The sequence below is a fragment of the Amphimedon queenslandica genome, unplaced genomic scaffold (genome assembly GCF_000090795.2).
Source record: "Amphimedon queenslandica unplaced genomic scaffold, v1.1 AMPQUscaffold_13245, whole genome shotgun sequence".
NCBI lineage: Eukaryota > Metazoa > Porifera > Demospongiae > Haplosclerida > Niphatidae > Amphimedon > Amphimedon queenslandica.
This window is the reverse complement of record NW_003546519.1, coordinates 12,155-35,159: the sequence shown is the minus strand read 5'-3', so window position 1 is coordinate 35,159 and position 23,005 is coordinate 12,155. Positions and strand designations below refer to the sequence as shown.

The window sequence follows — 23,005 nt, the reverse complement described above, 5'->3', positions numbered from 1 at the left end:
ATCATCAAAAAAATAATATTATAATAATAGTTTTATCATTCTAATATGGTATATCACAATGACATTAAGTAACTTTTTTCAAAGAAACATAGCTTTAAAATAATTATGAAAATATACAAACCGTACAAAAGGCATGTACGTAGACTCATACAAAATTATACCTCTTCAAATAGCATAGTTTTCCAGAAAAGGCGTTTACAAAACAGACCATAAACAAACTAAAAAATGGATATATTTATATTTTATAAAACTGCAGTGGAAAGCTAGTAGTTACAGACCATGTAACACAATAATATCCTTCTTCTACCCAAATAACACTTACTAACTCTGCCCCAGATTGGAGAAAAGGTGTTTAAAGTCAGAACTATAGGCCGCCATGTTTTACAGCACAACGAGATCCAGTGATCAAGCAAACAAGCATTCAGCAGGTCATTCGAGCTAATAGAGACTTCATAATACTTACTTCAACTCAGCAAAGTAGTAACTTGACCAAGAACCCAAAACTTCGAGAAACAAGGCCACTAGAGGCTAACGCTAGAGCGAAAAGAGCATAGGCATACTCTCGTGACGTCACCAATATAATTTCATTTACAATCTACTTCCTGTTTCGCATCCACTTGGTATATATAGTATCGGGCGTGGTAGGGTCTCAAAAGCGGACGGACGGACGGACCCGCCCCGCCCGAAAAGGACGGGCGGACCATTCGGGTCCGTAAAACAGATTTGTCGCCGACCATGGTCGGTTGGTCCGGTCCGGTCCGTTTTTTAGGGACGACCCATTTCAGCCCGATCCGCATTTGATCCGCGTGGATCCGCATTTCAGAGGGCGTTACTAGAATGCGGATCAGTGCGGATTGCTGCGGATCGTTCCGCACGCTGAACCAAGCACGTGAACACGCGGAACGTGCACGGGCGTCTGCCTAGAATGCGGATCAACTCCCAAGAATTCAGAATATGCACCATAACTTCCCGCGGATCAGTCCTCTTGTTCTTCTATTCCATTCAGTCTCTATTTGTTGCAATGTTTAACTTTTTATAAAGTAAAAATAACTATTTGTAACTGTAATAATTATAAACTTTGAATGTACGAGATTTCAGTGATGATATCAAAATAAAAAGCCTTCAGTCATTGGTCATAGAATAGATTATACTGCATCTAGATCTAGTTGCAATGAAATGAGTTACAATCTGCATTAAAAACAAACATATAGTCATAAAATTTAAACAATAAAAGTCGCCTCACAAATAAAAATTATTTTTATTGTGTAAAAATGATTATTATGATATTACCAAAATAATTCTATTGGCCAAAAATTGCTACCACCTAGCTATATCATTTTTCCTCACAAAGATATCTTCATTTGCATTGGGATGCATGTAAAAATATAGTTTTAAAAATGAGGTCTTTCAAGTTGTGGATTGCTGCATGCTTCATATCAATATTACTGTATCTTGCTTAATTGCTTTATAGCCGCTTTGTCAGTAGTAAATCTGAAATTTTGTCAGAATAGATACAACTCAGTTTAACAAGAGTACATACTCTTGGTCAATAAATGATGGAGTTAGCGTTTTTTTAGTATGAATATTATTCAGTGATTCTAGTTGCAGTACTAAAAATGTCAATTAATTATTATAGATGTATTTTTTGACTAATACTTAAACTAGTTTTTTTAAATTTTACATTACTATCTTTATTGCTTGCTTTTTAAAAATATCTACAGGATTACTAGAGGGAAGTTATAATAATTTTAAGCTTGATATATGTAGGAAACATGACTCTGAAAGTAAGTCAAATAAAAATATCTTATGCTCTGCATAAATTAGCAACTAGAGTTGGGTCAACTTGAATTTTGTTAGCTACTTTTTATACTGTTCATTGATAATTGCTGCCAAAACTGAATTATCTTAGTTCCTTGAGCAACTTTTAAGAGATAATGATATCAGCCACTCAGTGATGTAAAGATTTGCTATCAGTCTAAGTTGCTTATAAAAGCATTATAAAGACTTATCTACATTAAATATCTTAATGCAATCAGAGCAGTATTTGTAATTATGTAAAAGGAATACTTTCAAATAAAAATGATAGGTGGTAACAATTGTTGGCCAATAGAATATTTTTATTCTTAATAATCATTTTTACACAATGAAAATAATTTTTATTTGTGAGGCGACTTTTATTGTTTAAATTTTATGACTATATGTTTGTTTTTAATGCAGATTGTAACTCATTTCATTGCAACTAGATCTAGATGCAGTATAATCTATTCTATGACCAATGACTGAAGGCTTTTTATTTTGATATCATCACTGAAATCTCGTACATTCAAAGTTTAAAATTATTACAGTTACAAATAGTTATTTTTACTTTATAAAAAGTTAAACATTGCAACAAATAGAGACTGAATGGAATAGAAGAACAAGAGGACTGATCCGCGGGAAGTTATGGTGCATATTCTGAATTCTTGGGAGTTGATCCGCATTCTAGGCAGACGCCCGTGCACGTTCCGCGCGTTCACGTGCTTGGTTCAGCGTGCGGAACGATCCGCAGCAATCCGCACTGATCCGCATTCTAGTAACGCCCCTCAAAAGCGGACGGACGGACCATAGATACTATATATACCAAGTGGATGCGAAACAGGAAGTAGATTGTATATACATGAAATTATATTGGTGACGTCACGAGAAGTATGCCTATGCTCTTTTCGCTCTAGCGTAGCCTCTAGTGGCCTTGTTTCTCGAAGTTTTGGGTTCTTGGTCAAGTTACTACTTTCCTGAGTTGAAGTAAGTATTATGAAGTCTCTATTAGGTCGAATGACCTGCTGAATCCTTGTTTGCTTGATCACTGGATCTCGTTGTACTGTAAAACATGGCGGCCTATAGTTCTGACTTTAAACACCTTTTCTCCAATCTGGGGCAGAGTTAGTAACTGTTATTTGGGTAGAAGAAGGATATTATTGTGTTACATGGTCTGTAACTACTAGCTTTCCACTGCAGTTTTATAAAATATAAATATATCCATTTTTTAGTTTGTTTATGGTCTGTTTTGTAAACACCTTTTCTGGAAAACTATGCTATTTGAAGAGGTATAATTTTGTATGAGTCTACGTACATGCCTTTTGTACGGTTTGTATATTTTCATAATTATTTTAAAGCTATGTTTCTTCGAAAAAAGTTACTTAATGTCATTGTGATATACCATATTAGAATGATAAAACTATTATTATAATATTATTTTTTTGATGATCAAATAGGGTATGAATATGAAACCAATGAAGCTAAATTGTCTGTTGTTTCTTGTACTGACTCTTTTCAGAAGAAATATAGATTTTTATGAAGTTTTTTATAATTATTGATTTTGCCACCATTTTGGTTGCTAAGCGTATCTAGGAAAAACGTCACATCCGGCGAAAAGAGCATAGGCACATCCTGTTTTGTATCCACTTGGTATATATAGTATCTATGCTAAAATTGAGCTAAATTGTCCGCCATGTTGGGTGGCAAGAAGGCTAAGAATGAATGGGGGAATGGAGAAAAAATTTAAATAAATTCTGCAGTTGACATTCCAGGCTAATGCAAGGTAGGAGATGAAGATATTGAGTAAAGAAGTCTCTATAATATTCTGCAGTGAAGTATGATATCTCTTTGATGAAAAATCGCAGTTTGTTTCCATTCCTCCATTCGTTGCGTGTACATTCTTGCCACTCAAGATGGCCGACAGGAAGCCCCGCCTACCCCCTTGATTACATCCGTGCAACAGCTCTATTCATAACTGTGTGGATTCTTTTGTATAGTATTTATACTAGGGCCACGTTGACTTTTCCACTCATTATAAATTCAACCTTCATAGGTCATCTTTTAAGTAGCTGCCAATTATGAATAAGTGTTTGTTAAGTATTTGTTTATTTTAATGTTTACCACTAAGAATGTAATTAAAAAGTACAGTACATTTGTAATTTTTATTAAAACCAAAAGTATATAAAATAAGAGATAAAAAATAGTCAAATGGCCTTGTCAGTTGCAGCCTTGATATCATAGAGAATGGCCGAGTTTTGGGTTCCAGCTATCTGACTGGTGGAATTGCTCATCTAATCAGGTTCATCACTGGATTCTCAACTGAGATGAGTAACAAATAAACTCAGACACACTAAGTCTTGCTTGTACATCAAGCCTATCATTCTGCCAATAGTGGTCCTCAAAGAAGAGAAAACCTCGGAGAAAACCATCTGCGTGGCTGAACGGGAAGTGTTTGAACAGTTTCATTGTCTTAAAACAAGATGACTTACTTGTAGCGTATGCCGTCCTCTTAAATGTTGCCTCTAATTGTCTTCGCCTGTGATTTCAGTCATATTCTTTGTCCTTTTCGTCATATTTCCTTCCTGTTCCCTCTGCTGTTGAATCGTCGCCATTTTCTTGCAGTCAGCTTACTGCCCACGTGTTCACGAAGCGTAGGTGGTAGTAATGGCGTAAGTACTTGCTAAGTGGCCTCGTGCTTTGATTTTTTCTTTCACTTTGACAAGCTTCGCTCTACTATTATCTTATATCAAAGGAACCCAAAATCCAAGCATTGCACAAAAGTGAAACACCGCCGTTAAATGCACTTAAAATAAGAAAGTTATTCAAAATTTAAAATGGCAAAGTCAGTGTGGCCCTACTATAGAATAACACCCTAGTGTGGCATGTTTTAAGTGATTGAACCAATTAATTTTTAAACATGCATGATTATAATATTGATATAAAGAGTTCACTCCATAGTCATAGAATCAACTTTAGATCAAAGTATCTATGATTGAATTGATGACTGGGTGGTGGATCCTACTCCTCCTCTCCCACCTTAAAAAAGAGCTACACTAGCTGCATCACCCCCATGCATCATTCTCCTTGAGCAAAAGTGTGTGTGCATATGTGTTAGCAAAAAACCTACTTAGTTCACAAAGCTTACAAACTATACTACCTGGGATTTTAGTTTTCCTAATTGAATCAAATAACCCACAGGCCTGTAGCCAGAGGGCCCCCCTTACGGTTAGTACCTTTGTTTGTTAGCTTAAATCAAAGGATGTATTTTTGGTATTTCATGTGCACCTAGTCATACTTGTCACCCTCACCCTTTACATAACTCATACTTGTCACCCCCTTTTTTGTAACCCTGGCTACGGGCCTGAACCAAGGCGATTTGTAATTTTTTCCGCCATAAAAAGATTTTCTCAATAAACAAATAAAAAATTACCCTGATGTGGTATTAGTGGTCTGTTGTATTAAAGGCCTTTCCACACCGGCAAAAGTAAAGCTCATCATTGATGGAGTAGTTTCACTCGCTCACTTCATCTCCATTGTGAAGTGATGCAGTGCAATCAATGTAAACAAAATGATATATAATCCAGCTGCTAGTGTGAACATGGATACAAGGCCCGCCTGACTAGGATACAATATGGTGTGAACAAGATTGATGTGCATTATTTCAGCTCTATCAACAAAGCGCTCAATGCGCTGCCAGAAATCTATAATAGCCTTGCCAAATTTTCCAAATTTGGGCATTACTATAATGTGGATCAGTGCGGATTACTAGTACAGCGTCTTTCACTTCACTTGGATCCCATTTTCAGTTCCGTATTCACACCTACCTGTACTTTTAATTGGGAAGAGGGAGTGTCTTGCATACGGAAAAGTTGTTCCGTGATCCAAGTGGGCTGAAAGACGCTGTACTGCGGATTGTTCCGCATGCGGAACCAAGCACGTGAACACGCGGAACGTGCACGGGCGTGTGCCTTGAATGCGGATCAACTCCCAAGAATTCAGAATATACACCATGATAACTTCCCGCGCATCCATTCAATCTTTATTTGTTGCAATGTTTAACTCTTTATAAAATAAAAATAACTATTTTTAACTGTAATAATTTTAAACTTTGAATTCCAGTGCCTAATTGGAAATAATGTATTACCTGCAAAGAATAGAAAATGATATTTTAAAGAAATCTATGCCTGTCCTGGGAAAGGAAATGAAACGAATCATTATATCTGAGATAAATAGGATCTTTCATTGATCTTATTAAAAATACAATAATAAATTTTCTGATTATTATAGATCTAACAGATAAAACTGAAAGTTTCTAAGCAGGAAGCATTTTACATAATAAAGAAGCAATCACATAGCTAACAATAATTTTTAACAAATTAAATGACTAGTGTAATACATACATGTTTAGTAGGCTAACTAACAAAAATAACAGAATTCTAATGATTATTAATTGCATAATAGTATTAATAACAGAATTAATTTTTGTAATATTATTTCGCCTTGCATAATTGTTGGACTTGTGTAATTAAGTAGATCATTATGCATCATTTTAAATATAATTGTCAGTGTTTGATCTCCAGTATAATTATTTCTTATGATCACAGTCTAGTTCCCATAATAGGCTCTACTTAGTGACTTTACTCAGCATTAGATACAGTTCTGATATGCCATGGTCAGCATTTAAAACGGTTCCATTATTCTGGGGTCAGTATTTGAGTCCTTTGTTCGTGTGGTCAGTAAACGAGACCCCGCCGACAACGGTCTGGTTCGCACATGTAGTATCTATGGTCCGCACGGGTCCGTCCGGTCCGCATTTGAGACCGTACCATTATTTCAGCTGTATCAACAAAGCGCATCAAAGCGCTTTGAAAACTGTGCCAGTGTGAAAAGGCCTTTACTTTATAAAGAGTAAAACATTGCAACAAATAAAGGTTGAATGGAATAGAAGAACAAGAGGACTGATCCGCGGGAAATTATTATGGTGTACAGTGGCGTAGCCAGGATTTTTGAAAGAGGGGACAAACCATAGATATTATAGACTACGTAACCAGGATTGGAAACTGATGACGTCACGTGTACAGACTGTTTCCAATCTGTTTCCAATCCCGGTTACGTAGTCTATAATATCTATGGGACAAACTGTGCGGCGCGAAGCGCACCGCAAAATTTTATGGAACCACGCCCTTTTAGGGCGTAGCAACACCTATTTTTCAACATGGCAGACTTCTTGACCGATCATAGGCAACGTTGAATACCTTTTCAGCCTTATAATGGCATCATAAAAAGACTGTTTTAGCCTTTTCCTTCCAAAAGCAGCTTATTATTTGATTATTTTTAAATTTAGAGTTTTAAAAAAGGGGGGCAATTGCCCCCCTGGCTACGCCCCCGTTGTATATTCTTAATTCTTGGGAGTTGATCCGCATTCTAGGCACACGCCAGTGCACGTTCCGCACGTTCACATGCTTGGTTCTGCGTGCGGAACGATCCGCACTTATCCGCATTCTAGTAACGCCCAAATTTTTTTCAAACAAAATTTTTGTGATTATAAATCTGCATACACTAACCACCTGATGCATGTGAGTACAGAGCACCAGCAAAAATTTCGTCGGTTTAAAATTTCGTCAAGCAAAAAATTTTGTCAATGGGCTAAAATGTTCTCAATAATTCTGGGCCCCGAGCCAGAGGACGGTTGGTACCTATTTAATCAACTGCACTTTATATTCTCCGCTGTCTCATATATAGCCATCTCGATTGACAGCCACCAATCATGACTGAGCCTATTAAGGCCACGCTCGAACTGCCATGTCTTGGTCGTCCATTTCAACTCGGTATGCTGTATGATTGTCGCACTGACAGCCTTATCCCGGGGATAACGCTATGGGATAACTCGGTAGTCAAAGCAGCTCTTAGCGAGGAATTTCAACCCAACAGCTCTTTCGAAGTTAAAGCAGAAGACAGTGTCGCTAGCAAAATGTCTCACCTTGGAGTTGAAGCTGGTCTGTCCTTAAGCGTGTTGTGTGGATTAGTGCCAGTTTCATCAGGATCTGCGAAATATATTCACGACAAAAAGTTTTCCAACAATCATTGTCGTGTAACTCTTAAGTTCAGCTACAGCTCTAAGTTTCAACAGTTGACAATGGAACAGTTAGCAACATCAAAAATACAGCATCCTGAAGTATTTGAGAAGCAAACGGCCACTCACGTAGTAACAGGAATTACATATGGAGCAGAAGCATTCTTTATATTCGATAGAGAGGTGGCCACTAATGAGAATCATTGCAATATACAGGGGAAAATGGAAATTTTAGTTGAAACAATTCCAAAAATTAGCAAAGTCAAAGGGGGTGTGGCATTAAATATTGGCGATCAAGACAAAAAGGAGACAGAAAAGTTTAATTGCAAGTTTTATGGTGACCTAATATTGTCAAGCAATCCCTCAAGTTTTGAAGATTCTGTGAAAGTTTGCAATGAGCTTCCATCACACTTCCTTGGAAAGGAAGGAAGCACAGTTCCTAAGAAGGTCTGGCTATATCCATTAAGTAGCCTTGACAGCAATGCAGCTCGTATGGTTAGAGAAATCAGTACAAGCCTCGTCACACAAGTACAACAAGCAATTGATGCTCTCAATCACATTGAAATCAGAAGTAATGATCTTATCAACACTGAAATTGACGATTGCTTTGACACATTGAAAGATCAAGTAATATACTTTCAAAAAATGATCAAAGAGCATAAGACAGACTTCATGAAGCAACTCTCAGAGGTACTACCAACCATTAGAGGAGGAGGAGCAGAAGAGCAACAACTAGCAGATCTATTGAGAGAAATACACAAATCACCTTTCAACACAAGCTCTCTGGATAAATGGATCAAAATAAAAGAAGAAGAAATCAAAACACTTACTCAATTTTTGAATAATTTGAAAGCAATAGAAGGTATACAACACGCTTATTAATTAATTTTTAAATTTAATTTTATTATTATAGGAGTAAAACTTTTTTTTGGTGCTGGTGATTTTGAATCTGCACTTAGTGATGTTGATCACGATGATATCCTTAGCTTTGAATTCAAAGCCTTGAAAAAAGATGATCCTTTTCTCCAGAGCATGCATTCATTTTTACGCAACAGAGAAATTAGTCAAGGGCCACAGATTTCTTCTGTACCATGGCTCAAAGCAGAATCCATGCATCAAGATCTTTGTCATAAAATTAAGCAATTCTCCTTATTCTGTGAGGCTAATGCTGGAAGCGAGGAAGTATCATTCATTGTCACAGACAGCAGTGAAGATGATGTCACAGATAAAGGAGCAGTCATAATGCATTATGAGAATGGAACACCAGTTGGTGAGTTTGATCCCCCTGGTCGACCAGGTAAACCAAAAGCCACTAGTGTAGAGCATGATAGCATAAAACTGGAGTGGAAAGCACCCTAGGGTTATGGTTAAGAAACTTGACTCTGCTAAAATTTGGCTCATTTTGTACCAAATGATTGTTTTCATAATATCTAGAATTGGCAATCTTTTTAAAAAAATGTGGGCTTTTATGTCAAATGCATACCAATTTAGCTCATCAGAATCACTGGATGGCTCAACGAGCATTGACTCTTACACAGTTAGTCTTCGATGCATTGATGAATCACCAGACATATGGCATAATCAGGTGATAAAAGGAAACAAGACAACTATTACATTCAGCCAGTTAGAGCCAGATACAAAGTATGTAGCCAAGGTGCGTGCTGAGTGCAGTTTGGGTCACAGTAAAGAGAGTGAAACTAGTGACATTATACAAACTAAACCACCAATAGTTGATGTTAGGCTACAGAACATCATTGCTGATTCAAAAGTCATTAAAGATGGGTCCCCAGTAGTGTATAAAATCACAGCTAAGCCATTAACTCTTAGAAAAAAAAACAAAAATATTGCCAAAATTGAGTTTGGTACTCCTGTTGCTCCTACAATTCCAACAAGGGTACTAATGGTTGTTGGAGCTACTGGCGCTGGTAAAAGCACATTAATAAATGCAATGGTCAACTATTTCTTAGGAGTGAAGTGGGAACATGAATTTCGACTGAAGCTGATTCATGATGAAGTGTCTCAAAACCAGGCACATAGTCAAACACAAATAATCACCGCATACACCTTTTATTGGAAAAAAGGTTCTCCTTTGGATTGCAATTTAACCATAATTGATACACCTGGTTTTGGTGATACTCGTGGTCTAGAAAGAGATCAAGAGATCACAAGGCACATACAAGAGTTTTTTGAAATGGAAGGAAGTGATGGGTTAGATTCATTGCATGGTATTGGTTTCGTTACTCAAGCATCTCTAGCAAGATTAACTCCGACTCAAAAATACATTTCTGATTCGATCCTCTCTATTTTTGGAAATGATATCAAGAATAATATCTTCATAATGACAACCTTTGCTGATGGTGCAGATCCACCAGTAATGGAAGCTGTAAGGGAAGCAAAGATTCCTCACGCAGATTTCTTTCCTTTCAATAATTCTGCACTTTTTGTTCATTCAAGTAAGTCAGATTTTTCTAAAATGTTTTGGGATATGGGTTATGCCAGTTTGGAAAAATTCTTTACTACATTTCAACAAGCAGGCGCTGTCAGTCTCCAGCTGACTCGTGAGGTATTAAATGAGCGCCAGCAATTAGAAGTAATTGTTAATGGCATTCAACCACAGATTAATGCAGGACTAGCAAAAATAGACGAATTAAATCAAGAAGAAAAAATGCTAAAGGAAAATGAATCCAAAATTAAAGCAAATAAAGATTTCACATATAAAGTAAAAATCACCAAACAACGACAGATCCCACTTCCTCATGGCCAATACGTTACTAATTGTGCTAATTGCCACAGCACATGCCATAAAATTTGTGCCTATCCTGATGATAAAGATAAATGGAAATGTAGTGCAATGTCTGGTAATGAAAGTAATGCAACTTGCGTGGTTTGTGTTGGTCATTGTACCTGGAAGAAGCATTTTAATAATGGATATCTCTTTGAGTTGTACGATGATTGGGAAACAAAAACATCAAAAGAGCTTTATGAACGATACACTGAAGCAAAAAGTGCCAAAAACAAACATGAATTTATGATTAAAGAAATGGAAAAAGAGCTGCAGAAAATGCATGGTGTTGTTCTATATAACGTACGTCTAGCTCGTAAATGTCTGAAGCGTCTTGATGAGATTGCACTGAAGCCAAATCCATTGACTGAAGTGGACTACATTAATCTACTTATTGAATCAGAAAAACAACAAAAAAATTTGGGATGGCAGCAGCGTGTAGCATCTTTTTATGCTGTTCGGGAAAAAGCTCTGTTAGTAGCTACAGTAAAAGATAGAGAAGCATTTGATGAACAATTGGCTCAAGAAAATAACAGGGGCATGTGGAATACTTTTAAAGAGAGGGGTAATAAAATATTTCAGAATTTTTTTACCACACCACCCACACACACCTAAACATAATATACAAAATTAATTATAGTTATACTTTGTCGTCTAATTGTTACAATTAATAGGTTTAATAGTAATGTTTCTTATTAGAATTCCTTATTGATGCTACTATTATTAGTATGTGTATGTAAAATATTTTATTAGTTTTGGTTCATCTTTTGTTTGATTTCATGAGAATGTCAACTAAACACAAAAAAAATAATTTGAAAAATTTTCAAGATGGCGTCTGCATATTTGTATGCATAAAAAGGAATACCCCGTTTGTACTTCATATTGATTGTTCCTCTTATCAGAAACAATGACTGAGGGACATACTGCTCCTGTATTACTTTGTAAACCAACAAGAACCCTAGAAAGAGAGAGAGAGTAAAATACACTTCATTTTACTGACAGAAAAATTATTATACATCAAAGCAAATCCACACACACACACAATGTAGAATGAAATTCTATGTGTTTAATGTTAATGTTTATAAAATATTATTTATTTAATTAATAAAAATAAAGAATAATAATATTAAAATTTAAAATTATTTTACCCCGCATGAAAATGATTTTTAAATTTTAGTTAATTAACTAGCCCCACCTATGGAGCAATCATTATGATTTTTTAATGCAATGAGGCTGCAATATTTGAGCAAATTTTATGTCTTGCTTGCTTTATAATGATTTCCATCAATCATCTGATTCTCATATACAAAAATATTAATTTTGTTCATTTTATAAGTAGATTAAGTTAGGTTGGGATCTTTGGATTGTGTAGGCCAACCAGGAGCAGTAGTGGGATAATCTGCAGAAAAATGAAGCACAAAATAAAATATAATTATCTATGCTATACCAAGATATTCTGTCCAGTGGTCCTTAATTCTTAATAATGTTAGTGACACTCCAGCCATTTCCAGTGAAGTCATTAATGATCCTATATAAGCTCTTGTAACATTATAGCATAACTTGCTAGCTAATAAATAAAAAGATCATGTGATTGTCATGTGATACATTAAAGACTCACTTAAATAGTCAATGGCAGAACCAGCAATGAGAGATAACTCTAAATTTGATGTTCCTCCTAAATTATTAATAACCAATCCAACATTAGTACCTGCAATGAAACATAGTAATGAACAGCATAGTGACTGTTGCTAAACAATTACAATAATGTATTGATACTGATATAGTGCTTGCAATGGTTAGTGTATGTAAATATATCTATTGTACAGTATGATACCATTAGGTGGATTGAAGTATTGATATCCTGATTCAATGGAGGTAAGGTGATCCAATAATCTAGCAACTACCACATTAGCTGATTGCAACTACATGTACATGTGTACACAGGTTATAACAAAACAACAAGAAAAGACAAGAAAGAAGTGACAAAACATGTTTATGCACACATAGTGACATACTGACATACATTTGTTCTCTCTACTCCAGCTTCTCCATGAATCCCAAGGCCTAACTCCATCTCAGTCTCTCCTAATTGAAATGATGGTTTGTGTCCAGGAACAGAACAAGGAGACAGGCTCACACTCATTGTACCTAAGAAAAGAAAACAAATTTAAAAAAACTGCTGAAAATAAATGTCATGTATTAAATCATATACCAATGGAGTCTGCAACTTCTTGAGCAGTAGCTACTACTTCATCCAGTGAACAACCTTTCTCTGCCATTGCTCCTGCTATCTGCAAATTAAAAGTAATACACTAACAGTTAATTATAAACTAGCATCTTTGCTAAAATTAATGCTAAGTATATAAAGCTTATATCTTATCACTGAGCAGTATCAGTACAAACTGAGCATACGCAATGAGCCATTTATAAGCAATAGATGAAATTACTGTAGCATTACGTAAATATAGCAATGTATTGATTACCTTGTGTACTAATATAGTGCCACATAGTCCTCTCCTGCCAGCTGATTTACCAGTTGATGGTAGTGCAGTATCTTCACCAACAATAATCATTCTAACATCTAGTCCTAGCTCACTCTTAGCTCTTTCGGCTGCAATGCCAAAGTTCAATCTGTCTCCAGTGTAGTTAGTCACAATCATCAGAGTACCAGCTGGTGAAGAAATAGCCCTAAAGATATATGCATGTATGCATAAAAATGAAACTATCATTTGATTTCTCTTACCTTAATGCTGCTAGTATAGAATCAGTGGGAGGTGATGCAAACACAGCTCCTGCTACAGCACAACTCAACATTCCTTTACCTACAAAACCAGATTGGGCAGGTTCATGACCACTGCCACCCCCAGACAGTAAAGTTACCTATAGAAGTGCATTTAGATTTTAATACATAATACAGAATATTGAGAGTGCACAAAAAAGTGTCCATCAATAATAACTACACTGCAAATGGCTATAATATATTTGCAATAAAATTAGGAAGTGGATATTGGTCCGGCAGCCGGACGCCTACTGCGGGGCTATAGATCCGGCAGTCCGTTGTTCTCCGTAAAACAGCTTGTGCGCATGCGCAATAGTGCAAAGTGGAACTTAGTCTTTTTTATCAAGAAACCCTAATCCCAAAACCCTACAATCCCGGAGGCTAAGATGTACGAGAGGGTGCTCTAAAAACTAAACACTAAACCCCAATCCCAACCCTACGACCCCGGAGGCTAAGATGTACGAGAGGGTGCTCTAAAAACTAAACCCCAATCCCAACCCTACGACCCCGGAGGCTAAGATGTACGAGAGAGTGTTTATTAAAAAAAAAAGTAAAAAAAAAAGTGATTAAAAAAAAGAAAAAAAAATCAAACATTTCAGCATAGTTTTAGTCAATAGTCCCGACAGGACTCGAACCGCTGACCCTATCCGTGCAATCCAGACCAGCCTCTCCACTACACCACCGCAACCCTGCTGCATCAACGTTGCTGATTGTCGTATTTATACTTGATATCTGTATATAAAATCGTGTATTAGTATACTGGGGCGAAGCCCCAGTATACTATATAGGGACTGCCGGACCAATAGCCCCGCAGTAGGTGTCCGGCTGCCGGACCAATATCCACTTCCATAAAATTAAGGAGCCTCTGAAGCAAATTTTTGAAAAAACATTACTGAATAATACTTGTCCATTATTTTCAAAAATTAGCATATGCACAAATATTTTTTTAGCTCAAAAATTAGTCACCAAATCAGCCTCTCAAAAAACTGCACCATAATAAATTTTTTACTTTTTTCTCAACTATAAAATATTTTAGAATTAATATAAATTTTGCTACCTTTCCAGTCTTAATGAGGTCCTCAATATCAGCTCTGAGTACCACTCTATGACCAGACAACAGCCTCAGGCCGGGATGAACACTAACTAGACCATGAAGAGACTCATCTACCGCTCTATCTGGAGAATTTATCAACTTTTTAGAGACTGCACTGCAGCTCATTGCTGTTAAAAATTAATTAAAACAGCCACGCCCATATTTTAATGAGCCCCACCTCTCTGCAGCACAGCTCAGTAATTAAAAATGGCTGACTTGAGAGAGGAGAATTCGCACGATCTTAATAATCCCCCGCCTGCTTATGACCTGTACATGGAGTCCAGTAGACCCCCGCCTTATAATCCTAACATCCCGAGCGGGCAGGGGGGAGAAAGAAGCGGTGGTACTCTACGCAATACACGTAAGGGAACGTATCGTGTTTGGGTTTGAGTCTTTATTTCTTTGTACAGTGTTGGCTATTGAGAGTATGTTTCTCAGTCAAGAGGAATTGCCTAATCAGTTTCGTACCGGGACATTCAGACCACGCATAGAACCAAATGATGTAAGTGTTGTGAAAGTGGGTGTAGTGTTCAATCAAGCCACACCCCATTTTTAAAATTAATAATTGGGGTGAGCCCACTAAAGATGAGTCGCATTTGTATGTATGTATGTGCGTACACGTATGTATTCCGTATCTCCTCTTTATATTTGTATTTGCACATGCATTAGCAATGCAATGGATTCTAAATTTCAATATTTCCATTGAAAGTGTGAGTGGCTAGGCTATGAGAAAAAAATGGCGATTAACACACGGGAAAAAGTTGTTAGTTTTTTAGCAACAAGATAAGGCAAGCACACTGTTCAAAGACTTCTCCAACAGCTTGAGAATGTTAAACATTCAATAAAGCAACTATGAAACTCCTTTTTGTTGAGATAATAGCTATAAACAAATTGTAAATGTCAAGGAAATGTTAGTTTCTGACTGACTTGACTAAACTGGCAATCTTTCTACTGTATTCTACATCTGATGTGCAGATGTAGAATACAATGTAAAAAAGCCCTTAAAGCAATAGACTCTTTTAGGCAATGAAGATTTTCAAGTTATTTCATTTCAAAAGTCATTTCAAAGATATACAGGATCTAAAGCTTTGATGAATAAAGAGAGTAGATATATTATATCAGAACTTCAGCTCAAATAAAGACTGAAGTTGATCCAGTGACACAACTAATAACTTGGTTTTGCTCTTTTTTGTCATTGACAACTTGAAATGAGCAAAATGAACTATTAAGAATTTTAATAGCTTAAATATTTTCACAAAGCTCGCTCGTGCTCGCCCTATGATGTTTTTCACATTGTCCTAGTTTATCTTATAATTTATTGTTTTTAAAAATTAGTTAGTATCAGCTGATCTTGTGAAGTTTACAGTTAGTAATTAAATATAGTTTTAAAATTGTGACTAGTGATTTTATTATCGTTTGACTGTTGAGTCAACATGTCCTCCTAACTCGATCATATTCTCTAACGTTTAACACTCCCACGGCCCCACCAAACTCATGTGACTCTCGGCTTTTAATTATTATGTGTATTTAAAAAATACTTTTGCTGATTAAATTGATTTCTATTTCTATTTCTCCCTCTCTCTCTCTCTCTCCCTCCCTCTCTCCCTCCCTCCCTCCCTCTCTCCCTCCCTCTCTCCCTCCCTCCCTCTCTCTCTCTCTCCCCCCTCCTCTCTCTCTCTCCCCCTCTCTCTCTCCCCTATACAGTATCAGCTCATTACTGAGGATGAAGATGTTGAGATAATCCATGATGATACTCCTATGACGAGGGGAAGGAGAGCACGTAGGACAGCTCAAGCATTTGGGAACACTCTCACTCTCAGAGGAAACAGGTACAAGAATGAGTGAAGATAATCTAATATACTGTAATAATTATTATGCTAAATTGCTAATATACAGTACATGTACTTTAATATGCAAAACGTACTGTGTCTGTATGTGTACTGTGTAGTCATGAAAATCCAGTCTGGTTTATGTAACAATGTAGTATTAGTACTGGCTCAAGAAATTAGTGCATGTAACTGTAATTTAAAGATTCACATTGTACTTGTGCTTTATCATATTACAATTGAACATTGCACATATTCTGTATATGGTAGTATGTTAGTATGTTGTATAACAGGGCATTAAATTCATTTTTGAATAGATTCACACAATGCACAGCTTTACATGTACACTGTACATGTACATTAGCTGCTGTATTGAAAAGCTATATCTTTAATGACAAATACATTTGTACATGTATGATTAGTCGAATATTTATTGTGTAATGTAGATGTACTAGTTTAACCTGTTTTGATGTTTTTGAGAATTTTACATTGCAAAGTGGCCTGTTACTATGTGAGCACTGAGACATTTTACACTAATGCATTGTCTTAGTTACATGTAGCTTAATTAATGTTATTTAGATTCATTGTTTTATGCATCATACATGTACCTACATTCCCTGCATTGTAATAATGAATATTGGTAATAGCAGATAAGATGACAATTATTTTCAAGAAAAAAATAACCAAAAGAAACAATAACATTGCAGCTAGAAAAACCTAACAGAAACAATAAATCAACAGCACAAATCTCATGAAATATAAATTGAATTATTAGCTTGCATGCATGATGCATGCTGGTATAGCTACATGTAACTCACTGGCAGATCCAGAAAAATTAAAAGGGGGGGGTTCCATTTCACTTAAGTAGGTGTGGCTCATTAATTTTAATTAATAAAATGGAGGAAAAGTGTTGCAAACTGATTGCAAAGAATCCAAAGATACTGCAAAAAGACAACTTCTTCTACCAACGAGAGGATTCCATGGAACCCATGGAACCCCCCCTAGATCCGCCACTGTAACTATTTTGATGGCGACAGCATAGACAAGAAAACAATGAAAAAAATCCTCTCCTGGCTTGCAACTGTTGCATTTGCGTTTCCAAAGTCATTATTCTATCAGTTATTTCATGATTTTTCTCATGCGACATTTCCATATTAGTTGTTCTATTATTCAATGGGATTGTTGTTTCATTCTGTATTGTTCTCAGTGTTTCTATTTGTCTCTGTAATCTTGTTGTCTCATCTTTAAATTGTCTCACTTGATTTTCTAGTTCATGTAATTTTGTTAGCTCACTTGCTTGCTTTTCTTGCTTTGCTTGCAAAGCTGCTATCTTTGTGTCCTGGTTTTGTTTTTCTATCTGGGACTGCTGTAATTCACTGTACACATATTCTAAATGCTCTGAAGTTTTATCATGCATATGACTTCTAAGGTCTTTTCTCTTTGCTTCATCATTGCAATACTTACATTTTACCACATCATAAGGACATTCATGTATTTCTAGCTCTCTGCGTTTCATGGTAACTTTGCACTTTGAGCACTTTACATTAAAATCAAGGCACTTCTCATTGTGTATTTTTATGTCCCGAAATGTGATTTTTTCTCCACAATACTGGCAATCAATAGGTCTTTCTTCACATTCTAACTCGTGTTTATTCATTTGTAGTCTGTTTCGTTCTATTGTGCAGCCACCATGACAGCATTGAACTACTTCATATTCACAAGGTCCCTTTCTTTCACCTTTCTTGACATGATCTTTGTAGTTACGTACTTCTCCTCGCCACTTGCAGCCCATTTTTTTATTAGGGCAGTACATAGTCTGATCCTGAATCAAACGCTGTGCATGCTGATCAACAATTGACTTGTAACTCCTGGTATTACAAAAGGGACATTTTCTATTAATTTTACATTTACCATTACAGCTACCACATATAAGCTCTCCACAGCACTCCATTTGATAAACAGCCATTAACATCTGGAACCCACATTTGTGACACACTGTCTCAATTTCAGGTTTTTTGACAAAAGACACTTCATCTTTAGCCATTTTTGCCATTTGACCTTTTGGAAATGCATAGAACTAGTCACACCACACATCTCATGATCTTATGATTATCTGTAAATAATATTATTCATTTACTGACACAGCACTCTATTATGCATTTAGGGCATAAACACGCTGACTCCTCCCTTCCGGCAATTTTTGTTACTGTTGGTACATTTGAGACAAATGTAAAACATTAAAGGGATGAGCCTAACCAAGCTATATTAGTATGTGCAGCTGTATAATGTATATACATGTATACAGTATATGGGAAACCAAAGCAGGTTTACATGTCTGATGTTTTTGAGAAGTTTACATTGCACAGTAGCCTGTTGCTATGTGAACAATGAATGTGAACATTGTCTAGCCTTCACTGAACTGCCCTATAATTCCTATGCCAATTGGTAAACATGTTTTGGGATTCAGTAAGTCCAATGCCTGTTACATAGCGTCTTAGGAATTTGTCTGAGCCAGTAACAGAGGTCACTGAGTAACAATGTAACACTTTACTGACTACAATGATCATGTAAACTGTCACAGTTTGACACTTCAAATAAAGTAATAAGTTCAGTTCAACTTGGCCCATATCTTATGGAGCTCATTCGTTGCCAAGCATATCAAAGATATTTACACGTGTACTTATGGCTTGAGTTTGTCATGTTTTACCAAACAATAGTTGACATTGGCCATTTGGCCATCTACATGCAATCTGTTAATTAAGAATTGCCGAAATCATCTAATTCAACCCATACATTTACCTGTACATGTACAACGCTGCTTAACAAGTTAACATGCATTTGATGTATTATTGATTGATATTTTTATTTTTAGGCGTCCTGTAAGGCGCAGAAATCGAGAGGGTGAGCCATCAAGATCAGAAGTGATGGAGTCCTTACCAACATTCTGGCCAATATGCACTATACTGATAACACTAGTCCAGATAATACTCTTTGTTGCAGTTTGTATCTACTTTGGGTTAGCTCCGATTCGGTTTACTCCTAAAAGGGAGCTCGATTGTGTCCAGGGTTTTGCCGATACCACTTGTACTAATGTTGCTAAAGACGTTCAGCCTAATTTCTTTATTGGTCCTTCCATTGATGCCTTGATACATGTTGGGGCCCAGTACACTCCTGTAAGTATAAATAATGGTCTTTAGTTCTGCTAGTGTAAAATGAATTGTGCATTACATTTTCTGATGCAATTTGTATGCTAAGTTTGAGCTGATCCTGACTGACAAAATATTCAGCAAAAGCAAAGGCCATGGTTTTTTCAAAAAATGGCTCCGGAGTCACCCCAAATTTTTATTACATTTTCTGATACATATTGATGTTTTTAGGCTGTGTAGAAAGTTTGGGGTGATTCCGACTTTAATTTTTCAAGTTATGGCCATTTTTAATAAATGGCCAATTTTCGAAAAATACCCAAGGCTATAGCCCATGGTTTTTTCCAAAAAATGGCTCTGAAATCACCCCCAATTTTTATTTCATTTTCTGATACATATTAATGTTCTTATGCTGTTTAGAAAGTTTGAGCTGGTTCCGACTTTAATTTTTTGAGTTACAGCCATTTTAAGAAAGTGCTAAAACTCTGAAAAATCCCTGTACTATAGCCCATGGCGTTTTTCAAAAAAATGGCTCCGAAATCACCCCCAATTTTTATTAAATTTTCTGATACATATTGATGTCCTTATGCTGTGTAGAAAGTTCGAGGTGATTTGGACTTCACTTTTTTTGAATTATGGCCATTTTAAGAAAACGCTAAAATTCTGAAAAAATCCCTGTACTATAGCCCATGGTTTTTTCCAAAAAATGGCTCCGAAATCACCCCCAATTTTTATTACATTTTCTGATACATATTGATATCCTTAAGCTATGTTGAAAGTTTGGGTCGATTCTGACTTCAATTTTTCAAGTTATGAGCATTTAAAAAATTCAGTTTGTAAGTATAATGCATGTAGCACTAGCTGATACAAATACATGTACATGTACACGCATGTTTATTGATGCCCTTCAATGACATACACTGTACATATGTAATATATACTTCTATTAAGGATGCCTGGGGGAAAGAGGGAGATTTTCTAGTCTCTTTGTATACACACAATCGCATTTATAGTTTAAAAGTCTAATATTCTTTAATTTCTTATTTTGTCTATTTTTAATTGCTTAAAGCTCACTTCCTCCATTACTCATTACACATGGCTCATTAGTCACATTATGTATTTCTATTAATCACTTAATTGACCAGACGTCAATATTATGCAGCTACATCCACTCCAACTGTTAGCATGCCTCATTTAAAATGTACCCCATTAGACATACACACATATGTATTCCTTCAACACCTGCTCCTTCATGCATCAATAGATTCATATTGTCACCTTTTAATCATAGACTTCCCTTGTGATAGGAAGTATTCAAACCATGACACTTGACATCACTATACACATACGTATTGCACATGTACATGTACATGCATGTACATGTACATGTACATGTACATGTACGCTTGTTGCATTAGTGGGTGTAATTTGTGGTCATATAGTGTAGCCCACATGATGGTATGTCATTTGGACTCAGAGTATCCTCAGCTGCACTTGTACTATTAACTGTGTCCTTTCATTAGAATAACTTCCTTTTCTATTCTTGCTCATTATGATATCACTCACTCCAGGCTTTAGTACGTGTGTAACCGTGACATATATCCTGGACTATGCCTGTTGTATGTGATTACAATGTTTATGGTAATTGCAGGGATTGTCTTACCATAATGGTAAATGTGTTAATGTAATATACATGTACTGAGTGATGTAATGCAAATAAATGGATTATAAGATGCATGCACGTACATGTACAAGCACACTATGAAAATACACTCATACAGAATATTACATACTTTTGCAATTTTACTTGTACGTAATTATGTGACACAAACACACACATATTTGTATCAATTATACTGGATAAATAATAGCACACCTTTCTCCTTTTGTCTCTGTTTCTCTCTCCCTCTTCCTTTCCTATCTCTCCCTTTTTCTCTCTCCTAATTCTCCTCTCCTTCCCCTCGAGATATCTCTCTTCCCCTGTGTTCTCCCTCTCTTGTCCTACATGTAGTTTCCTTTTTAAATTTTTTATGTTTGTTTTCTCTCTCCTCCATTCCTTCCTTGTAGTGTATGCGTAATAATGTTCAGTTTAGAGTTGAAGCTGCTAAAAGGCGTAATGATGAGCTAAGACTCCGTTGCTGTTATGCTGGCTCTTGTGGCTACAGTGAATGTGGCATGCTCCCACTCTCAAGGTAGGAAATGTAATTAGTATAGTGCTGCTCTGGCATCTGTGGTTTTGTGTATACATTACATGTATTTATATGGGAAATTGTCTTTTCTTTTCCTCTCTTTCACTCACTCTCTCCCCCCTCTCTCTCTCTCTCTCCCTCCCTCCCTCCCTCCCTCTCTCTCTCTCACTCTCCCTCCCCCTTTCTCTCTCTCAGTTGTCTTGAAGAGGGTGATGGTTGCTCAAACGAGGTTCTAGGAGGTCCAAGCACGTGTCTCAACGAGTCCTTAAACTCTGGTGGCCTGTGTGACGTTACCCTTCATCCTTGCTGCATTGGGATATCAGGTGACTGCATTATCACTACAGAGCAGAACTGTACCTTTCAGAATGGATACTATCATCCAGACAAGGTGACTGGGAAAGGAAATTAGAGAAATACCCTGTACCGTGTTCTAATTGATATCGTATCTTTCATGTACGAAATGTATAATGTGACTGTTTGGGTTGAACTATAGGTTAACCGTAGTGTTTTCAAAATAGTCTGTGATGTAAGGTATAAGCAGCTGCTTCATTGATAAAATAGGTTATTAATAATGTTATTAAACACTCTCCATGTTTACTAATAGCTAATGGTGTAATCTTGACCTTTGGGAACAAGTACCGTATTTCCTCCAATAAGGGCCTAGGCGTTTATTGCTTAACAGGGGCAAAAATCACAAAAATAAAAATTAAAAATTTTCCAAAACCCAGGCTCGAACCCACGACTCTATGTTCTCAAGACTGAGGATGAACAATTAGGCTATTTGGACTACTCTAACCACAAGGGCACATAATACTGGGTCTAATATGCATATCTATAGTGGTAATATACGTATATTAGTGATAGACCTTTATTTGAGTAGGGCCCTTATTCGAGGAAATACGGTATGTACATGTACATGTACATGTGTATGTCTATGCAGTCACTGTATTATGTAATAGGAATAATTTTTAGGGTTTGATATTAGTGGTTGACATTAGTCGTGTTGTTTGTTTTGGGTTTATTTGTGTTTGTGGCAGGTGTTCTCATGCTTGCTTGTTCCCTTACACTAAACTTATTCCTTGTAGCTTTCCAGGTACACATGTACACTCAGTATCATGGCCAATGCTTTTTGCTATAATATAAAGTGACCATATACAGTACGTGTACTGTTTTGTGTTCATTAATTATTGTTGGAAGGAGACATAAATTGCATTATCTTTATTTTATTTATATATTTATTTATTTGTGCTTGTTTGTTCACAGGCTGTGTGCAGTGATCTTGGTGAGGCTTGTTTCTCTGGAATATGTTCCTTTAGCTGGTCCAGT

The 23,005-nt window shown here is 36.4% G+C and overlaps 4 protein-coding genes and 3 long non-coding RNA genes across 7 annotated transcripts in view; 4 read left to right on the top strand and 3 right to left on the bottom strand.

The window, feature by feature from the left end:
* Nucleotides 1–150: 150 nt before the first annotated feature.
* On the bottom strand, nucleotides 151–573 carry LOC109584121 (uncharacterized). Its single transcript, XR_002185851.1, has 2 exons — nucleotides 323–573; nucleotides 151–218 (listed from the first exon to the last, which is right to left on the bottom strand). It is a non-coding gene; the product is annotated as an uncharacterized LOC109584121 (long non-coding RNA).
* A 2,091-nt stretch (nucleotides 574–2,664) lies between these two features.
* LOC109584120 (uncharacterized) lies at nucleotides 2,665–3,398 on the top strand. The gene is made up of 2 exons (XR_002185850.1): nucleotides 2,665–2,922; nucleotides 3,252–3,398. It is a non-coding gene; the product is annotated as an uncharacterized LOC109584120 (long non-coding RNA).
* Nucleotides 3,399–3,937: 539 nt separating this feature from the next.
* Nucleotides 3,938–4,649, bottom strand: LOC109584122 (uncharacterized). Its single transcript, XR_002185852.1, has 2 exons — nucleotides 4,284–4,649; nucleotides 3,938–4,231 (listed from the first exon to the last, which is right to left on the bottom strand). It is a non-coding gene; the product is annotated as an uncharacterized LOC109584122 (long non-coding RNA).
* Nucleotides 4,650–7,561: 2,912 nt separating this feature from the next.
* Nucleotides 7,562–9,226, top strand: LOC100640549 (verrucotoxin subunit beta-like). The gene is made up of 2 exons (XM_003388471.1): nucleotides 7,562–8,729; nucleotides 8,781–9,226. Exons 1-2 carry the CDS (start codon nucleotides 7,562–7,564, stop codon nucleotides 9,224–9,226), a joined length of 1,614 nt encoding a protein of 537 aa, XP_003388519.1.
* Nucleotides 9,227–9,323: 97 nt separating this feature from the next.
* LOC100640421 (uncharacterized) lies at nucleotides 9,324–11,264 on the top strand. Its single transcript, XM_003388470.1, has one exon. The coding sequence runs from the start codon at nucleotides 9,324–9,326 to the stop codon at nucleotides 11,262–11,264; it is 1,941 nt and encodes a 646-aa protein (XP_003388518.1).
* A 645-nt stretch (nucleotides 11,265–11,909) lies between these two features.
* On the bottom strand, nucleotides 11,910–14,667 carry LOC100640294 (triokinase/FMN cyclase-like). Its single transcript, XM_003388469.2, has 9 exons — nucleotides 14,486–14,667; nucleotides 13,393–13,529; nucleotides 13,133–13,337; nucleotides 12,862–12,940; nucleotides 12,673–12,797; nucleotides 12,484–12,571; nucleotides 12,268–12,357; nucleotides 12,097–12,216; nucleotides 11,910–12,048 (listed from the first exon to the last, which is right to left on the bottom strand). The coding sequence occupies exons 1-9, from the start codon at nucleotides 14,645–14,647 to the stop codon at nucleotides 11,990–11,992; spliced, it is 1,065 nt and encodes a 354-aa protein (XP_003388517.1). The 5' UTR covers nucleotides 14,648–14,667; the 3' UTR covers nucleotides 11,910–11,989.
* An 8-nt stretch (nucleotides 14,668–14,675) lies between these two features.
* LOC100640169 (inactive rhomboid protein 1-like) overlaps nucleotides 14,676–23,005 on the top strand; it is an 11,626-nt gene continuing 3,296 nt past the window's right edge. The window contains exons 1-7 of the mRNA XM_019999726.1: nucleotides 14,676–14,882; nucleotides 14,932–15,023; nucleotides 16,226–16,350; nucleotides 19,220–19,520; nucleotides 21,558–21,682; nucleotides 21,875–22,067; nucleotides 22,943–23,003. Coding sequence (XP_019855285.1) covers nucleotides 14,729–14,882; nucleotides 14,932–15,023; nucleotides 16,226–16,350; nucleotides 19,220–19,520; nucleotides 21,558–21,682; nucleotides 21,875–22,067; nucleotides 22,943–23,003 — 1,051 coding nt within the window. The 5' untranslated portion in view covers nucleotides 14,676–14,728. The remainder of the gene's footprint in view (nucleotides 14,883–14,931; nucleotides 15,024–16,225; nucleotides 16,351–19,219; nucleotides 19,521–21,557; nucleotides 21,683–21,874; nucleotides 22,068–22,942; nucleotides 23,004–23,005) is intronic.

What these genes read in the sequence shown, in the direction of transcription:
- LOC100640294 (XM_003388469.2), bottom strand. Translation starts at nt 14,647, where the DNA reads ATGAGCTGCAGTGCAGTCTCTAAAAAGTTGATAAATTCTCCAGATAGA. An exon ending in ACCTCATTAAGACTGGAAAG is followed by an intron (nt 13,530 to 14,485) that starts GTAGCAAAATTT and finishes GCACTTCTATAG; the next exon opens with GTAACTTTACTGTCTGGGGG. An exon ending in TTCTGCCATTGACTATTTAA is followed by an intron (nt 12,217 to 12,267) that starts GTGAGTCTTTAA and finishes TTTATTTATTAG; the next exon opens with CTAGCAAGTTATGCTATAAT.
- LOC100640421 (XM_003388470.1), top strand. Translation starts at nt 9,324, where the DNA reads ATGTGGGCTTTTATGTCAAATGCATACCAATTTAGCTCATCAGAATCA.
- LOC100640549 (XM_003388471.1), top strand. Translation starts at nt 7,562, where the DNA reads ATGACTGAGCCTATTAAGGCCACGCTCGAACTGCCATGTCTTGGTCGT. An exon ending in TAATTTGAAAGCAATAGAAG is followed by an intron (nt 8,730 to 8,780) that starts GTATACAACACG and finishes TTATTATTATAG; the next exon opens with GAGTAAAACTTTTTTTTGGT.